The sequence below is a fragment of the Hibiscus syriacus genome, unplaced genomic scaffold (genome assembly GCF_006381635.1).
Source record: "Hibiscus syriacus cultivar Baekdansim isolate YM2019G1 unplaced genomic scaffold, ASM638163v2 tig00109991_pilon, whole genome shotgun sequence".
Lineage (NCBI taxonomy): Eukaryota > Viridiplantae > Streptophyta > Magnoliopsida > Malvales > Malvaceae > Hibiscus > Hibiscus syriacus.
This window is the reverse complement of record NW_024062551.1, coordinates 365,380-371,379: the sequence shown is the minus strand read 5'-3', so window position 1 is coordinate 371,379 and position 6,000 is coordinate 365,380. Positions and strand designations below refer to the sequence as shown.

Genomic DNA, 6,000 nt, shown 5'->3' with positions numbered 1-6,000 from the left:
GACCCACATATTATCCATTTATGTGTTTACGTGTCTGCCAGCGCATGCTCCTATCTCCCTCAAGATTATCCAAAACACCCTTAGTTCTAACCCCAATGATTGCCACAGACAAGGATATTAAAGTAATCGCATGACCCCATCGCACGTGCGATGGATCAAACTGACGCGGGTTTCGCACGCGCTCGCCGCCGAACAGGATACCTTCTTTGCCCTTCTCTCCTTTTTTAACTCCGTTATTAGATTTCCCAAAGTAATTTTTTTTCTAGGGTTTCAGACTCTCCGAAATTCGCTCTCTTTCCTCAAAAATTTCGATTCGAGAAATCTTTTTTGAAGCTAGATTTTTTTTTTCAGCGAGTTTTTCGGTTAGAAATTGGGAAAATCGGGACTTCGCTTAGATTGGATGACGCAGTTGATGAGATCGGGAAATCCGACGCCGGAACCCGAAGCTTGCCGGGAGAAGGCGCCGGTTAAATTGGAGATCGTGGAGGATTCTTTAGAGGAAAAACATGGACCTGTTAATAAACGGTCCAAACTTTCTCGAAATCTTGAACAGGTATTATCTTTTCTAATTTTCTTTTGATGTTTTTTCCCAATGAAATCAAACATTCTCCTTATCTTTGAGAGAGATCCGAACTATTTAGAGAAGAAAAAAAAAGGATCTTTCTGGTAGAACTTTTAAAGTTTAAAGAGCTCATTCCTCCTGGTTTTTTTTAATATTTTCTGTCAGTGGAACTGCGATGCCAATGCTTTCCCGATCCCACCAGCGCAATACAATCCGTTGGATGAACCGAGCCCACTTGGTTTGAAGCTAAGGAAGAGTCCTTCACTTTTGGATTTGATCCAAATGCGTCTCTCTCAATCACAAACCAGTGGCTCAGCTGCCGAAGCTGAAAATTCCAATTCTGGAGTAAAAAGGGAGATTAAAGCTGATGCCGCTACCGATAAGCTTAAAGCCTCGAATTTTCCAGCTTCTATTCTTCGAATCGGCCACTGGGAGGTAACTTTTCGTTAAGTTTTCTTTATACATATTATAAAATCCTTTTCAAGGAGCTGAAGAATTGTTTACTTGGTGATTTGCAGTATAAGTCGAGGTATGAAGGGGATTTAGTTGCCAAGTGTTATTTTGCAAAGCATAAGCTTGTTTGGGAGGTGTTGGAAGGTGGGCTTAAGAGTAAGATTGAAATACAATGGTCCGATATTATGGCTATTAAGGCAAATTGTCCTGAGAATGGACCCGGGACTTTGAATGTTGTGGTAAATTATCCTGTATTCCGTTTTATTCTTTTCCGTTTCCAATCTCTATTTCATTTTTCTGCAATAATTTTGATGACTCGCTTATTTGATAATACAGCTGGCTAGACAGCCCCTTTTCTTCAGGGAGACTAATCCACAGCCTCGAAAACACACCTTATGGCAGACAACATCAGATTTTACTGATGGTCAAGCTAGCATACATAGGTAAAAGTGATATATTTTTTAATTCTTTGTGGAAGACAAGCTGAATGTTTCTGTTCTATGTTGGTTGTTTGCGTAGGGTTATGTGACTAATATGATAATAAAAATTTTATTGCCACTTCGCAGGCAACATTTTCTGCAGTGCCCCCAAGGTTTGTTGAACAAACATTTCGAAAAACTGATCCAGTGTGACATGCGTTTGAACTGCTTAAGCAGACAGCCAGAGATAATTTTGGATTCACCGTACTTTGAATCACGGAATACTGCTTTTGAGGATCCTGGTGAACAGAAGGGGCATGACAATTGTCAAGGGGGGACTGGTAAAGGATCAACTAGCTCTGGCTTCCAGAATATGGCATCGCCTGCTGCAGCTCACTCTTCGTCCTTTGAGATTGAGAGAGGGGATTCTGCTGCCATAACCTCGGAAAACATTTCCAGGGAAGCTCCATCCCCTAGTTCAGGTATGATCGGGAGCTCATGTTTTGTTTTTGACGTGCCTGTAGATAAAGTTTCTATGTTATGTTGTCCTTTAGTATTCTCTTTTACTCCTTTTCAAGTCCAATGACTAACATGTTGCAGTGTGTGATCTCTTGGTAAGCTGAATAGGTCTGATTTGAAGTTTTCTTGTTATTGTTAACAATGATGTTACATAGGCTTTATTTTATAAATCATTTTGTTAACGGTGGTGATGATGCTGACGCAAGCAGTAACAAGAACACAGTCGCCTTTTTATATAAAAAACCCCTGTATGGCTGCATATGCATGCTTTTTTATTTGTTTGTTCTTCGACAGATTTAGTATCTGCATTGGTATTGTTCATTTTTCTTTTTCAGGGCTTAGACTTGTAGTTCTAGCTGAGTAGAAAGATATTTTTGTAGTATTTTTCCTCTCTAATTAAATCTAATTTATCATTAGTGATAGATTATCGTGGCAACGAGGGAAGTGGAGTCTGTGAAGCAGTGGATTCAAAGGGGCCAAGAAATTGGGACCAGATAAAAGTGCCTGGACTTCACCCGTCTATGTCCATGAGTGATCTTATGAACCATATTGGACACCGACTTTCAGAACATATGACCTCCGAAAATCCATCCTCTGAGAACAGACCAGACTGCCAGGAAATGCTGGAGGATATAGCACAATACCTTCTCAGTGACACTCAATTTACAACGGCCTCTGATGAGAAATCCCTCATGTCAAGGGTCAATTCTCTCTGTTGTCTTCTGCAGGAGGGTACAACCGGCTCAAGCTCACAGGCTAACGGAGAAAATTACAATGGACCCGATGATGGAGAAGATGATCAGCTTATAAACAAAACTAATGGCTTTGAGTTCAATATTGCAGCCAAGGATGATGCAAAAGCTTTCGAAGATGAAACAAAAGAAGTCTCTAGTGGCAGGCAGGCACCAGGCATGTCAAGAAAAGACTCGTTTGGTGAATTGCTGCTTCATCTTCCCCGAATCGCTTCTCTCCCGAAGTTCTTGTACAACATTTCAGAAGATGGAGAGCGACAAGCCAGATAAGATAGTTTTCTTGTCCGTGGACTGTTTAAAACAACTCATAAAATATCAAGGGAATTCCCCAGTCACCCTCTCTTTAGTTGGAAAAATGTGATATCGCTCGTCTATTATATTAAGGGGTGTGTTGAGGAGGGATGCTTGCACAATGGGGTTTTCCAGGATTCGGAGGATTCTTTTGATGAAGAATCCCATATAAGGTCCTCAGGTGGTGGTAGCAAATATGTTATTTGATGTAATATCTAAAGCAGGTTGCTGGTTCTGTTTTAAGTTGCAAGTAAATTGTTAATTGATATCTGCAGGTTCTCATTCTCATTTTCCATTTTTGATTCACACCTTTTTTGTTTGATTGGTTTTGAGAGGATCCGTGGACATGCTTTTTAGGATGTTACATGTGAAAAGGCAAAATGTCCACACTGATGAAGCATCTTTTGATCATTATTGGTGAGAGACAAAAAGGAATGGAAAGCAGTGATGTGAGAGTAGGATAAAGAGTTGGTCAACAATATTATCTATTTGATGAATTCTCGGGAGTGAATATTCGATCGAGTAGAGTAAAATAATTTTGAATTAGTTAATGGGTTTTATTCATGATTCAAATTTTATTTGGATCGAATTAAGTTAATTTGTGTTGTTCGAGATTTTATTTAAATTTAATTATAAATATTTATAAGTTTAAGATATCAATTGATTCAAATTTAAATGATTTTCTATCATCATATATATATATATATAAATCATGTAAAGTTAGAAAATTTGATTTTCTAAGTGATATTGAGGTGATAGATACTGCTTTATTTATTTATTTTTTTGGTGTATTTATGGACTGTTAATAGTATGCTTGTATTGAGATTCATTAATTGACAGGGTAACCAAGTATACACATTTATCTTTTTCTATAGGTTTGAATCTTGATATTTATTTTAGAAAAGTAATACATTGTTTTATTTAAATCCAGAACCTCGAAGGATAATAATAATCCCTTAATTATTGGGGTAGCATGGTTCGTAAAGCGATAAAATTGAATAACTAAGTCTACTGATTTAGATATACATGTCATGTATTTTGTTAACTTCATATTCTGTTATTGTATTTGGTATACCTATTAAATCTCCATTTGGTTAAATAATGAAGTTAATTGCATAATACATACTCAAATTATAATTTTTATTTTAAATTAGTTCTTAAGCTTTTAAATATTTTAATTTCATCCTTAAACTATAACTATGATTCTAAATTAGTCTTCAAACTTTTGAACGTTTCAATTTCACCCTCAAATTATGACATTCATTCTAAATTGATCCTAAACTGTTTAATATTTCAATTTCATCCGAAACTATATGTATATACTAATCACATCCTTTGTTAGTAAAACCATTAGGTTGAGTTATATTATTATATGTTTGAAAAATAAAATAAAATTTAGGTTAAACTATGCTTGGAACTAATTACATAATTGGATGGCTTTGGAGGTAATATTGAAAGATTCAAAAGTTTGGGAACCAATTTAGAATGAGGGTCATAGTTTGGCGATGAAATCAATGTTCAAAAGTTTAACTAATTTAGAGTAAAAGTCATAGTTACATGATGAAATTAGAATATTTAAAAGTTTAAGAATTAATTTAAAATGAGGATCATAGTTTAAGGACATATGATGTAATTAACTCTAAATTATGTTACGAAATCAAGTATTCATGTCTTTTCTTTTAATTCTTACGGCGTGCACGAACCAAACGATTTCGGTGGTAAAGAAATTGTTGTTATTCCTCAAGGTATCATATTTGAGCACCATGGATGCCAAGGGTCATTGGGGATGAAATTAGAATATTCAAAAGTTTAAGGACTAATTTAGAATGAAAGTTATAGTTTGAGGAGGAAATTAGAATATTAAAAAATTTAAGAATTAATTTAAAATGAAGATCATAGTTTAAAAACATATGATGCAATTAACTCTAAATTATGTTACAAATTAAATATGCATGTCTTTTCTTTTAATTCTGGTGTGCACACACTAAGCAATCTATGGGGTAAACGAATTTTTGTTATTTCTTGAGGTCTCGGTTTAAAGATCATGAACGTCAAGGGTATGAGCATTCAATGTCAAATGATTGAGAGTTATCTTTAAACACATACGACCTTGGTGTATGGTCTCTATTTTGTTTATCTGTCTAGTTACAGACTTAAGTCATATCAAGATATTTAGATCACTCTTTTTTTGTTTTTAGCAGGCTTCATTAAAAAATAAATGTCCAAACAATACTTTTTTTAAAGAGAAAATAACCTCAGTGACAAAAAATGTCTTATAATATACGATTTTAACCAACTTTTTTTGGATTTGCCAAAATGACCAACTAAATCTCAATGCGATCGATAATTCGCAACGCGATCTCCGGTATCGCAAATCAGTTTCCAGATTCGCAACGCGATTCTGACTATCGCATTGCGATTTCCCAAATTCGTGTTGCGATTTTCCTAATTCGCAATGCGAATACGTAAATCGCAATGCAATTACGTAAATCGCAATGCGAATTAGGACAATCGCAATGCGATTACGTAAATACAATGCGAATACGTAATCGCATTGCGATTTACGTAATCGCATTGCAATTTTCCTAATTCGCATTGCGATTTACGTAATCGCATTGCGATTTACGTAATCGCATTGCGATTTAGTAAATCGCAACGAGATTCTGACTATCGCAATACTGAATTTCAAATTCGCAACTCGATTTCTGAATTCGCAACAGGTTTTAATTTCGCAACACAAATGTTTTGGGTATATAAATACGCAGCAGCATGAACTCATAACCTAAATCCCTAAATCGCAACTCATTCCATCTCCATCTATCACTCTCTCCGGCGACATCCGTTCCTATATCCAACGACATCCTTCCCCATCCGGCAACAGGTTTTAGTTTCACAGCTCGTTTGTTTAGTAAATTAATTTACAATAATGAAATCATCTAATGTTGATCATGTTTGGATAGATTTGTGTTTTGGAGGGTCATGGGAGAATGTTCATGGTGTTTTA

At 35.8% G+C, this 6,000-nt stretch overlaps 1 protein-coding gene across 2 annotated transcripts; it reads left to right on the top strand.

The window, feature by feature from the left end:
- The first annotated feature begins 264 nt into the window (after window positions 1-264).
- On the top strand, window positions 265-3,428 carry LOC120212036. Of its 2 annotated transcripts, none has more exons than XM_039210474.1 (7): window positions 265-553; window positions 728-997; window positions 1,081-1,254; window positions 1,352-1,458; window positions 1,582-1,742; window positions 1,776-1,916; window positions 2,377-3,428. In XM_039210474.1, exons 1-7 carry the CDS (start codon window positions 401-403, stop codon window positions 2,973-2,975), a joined length of 1,605 nt encoding a protein of 534 aa, XP_039066405.1. In that variant the 5' UTR covers window positions 265-400; the 3' UTR covers window positions 2,976-3,428. The 2 variants fall into 2 exon arrangements, with proteins under 2 accessions (XP_039066405.1, XP_039066404.1); XM_039210473.1 differs by having other exon boundaries at window positions 266-553; window positions 2,371-3,428.
- Window positions 3,429-6,000: the final 2,572 nt, after the last annotated feature.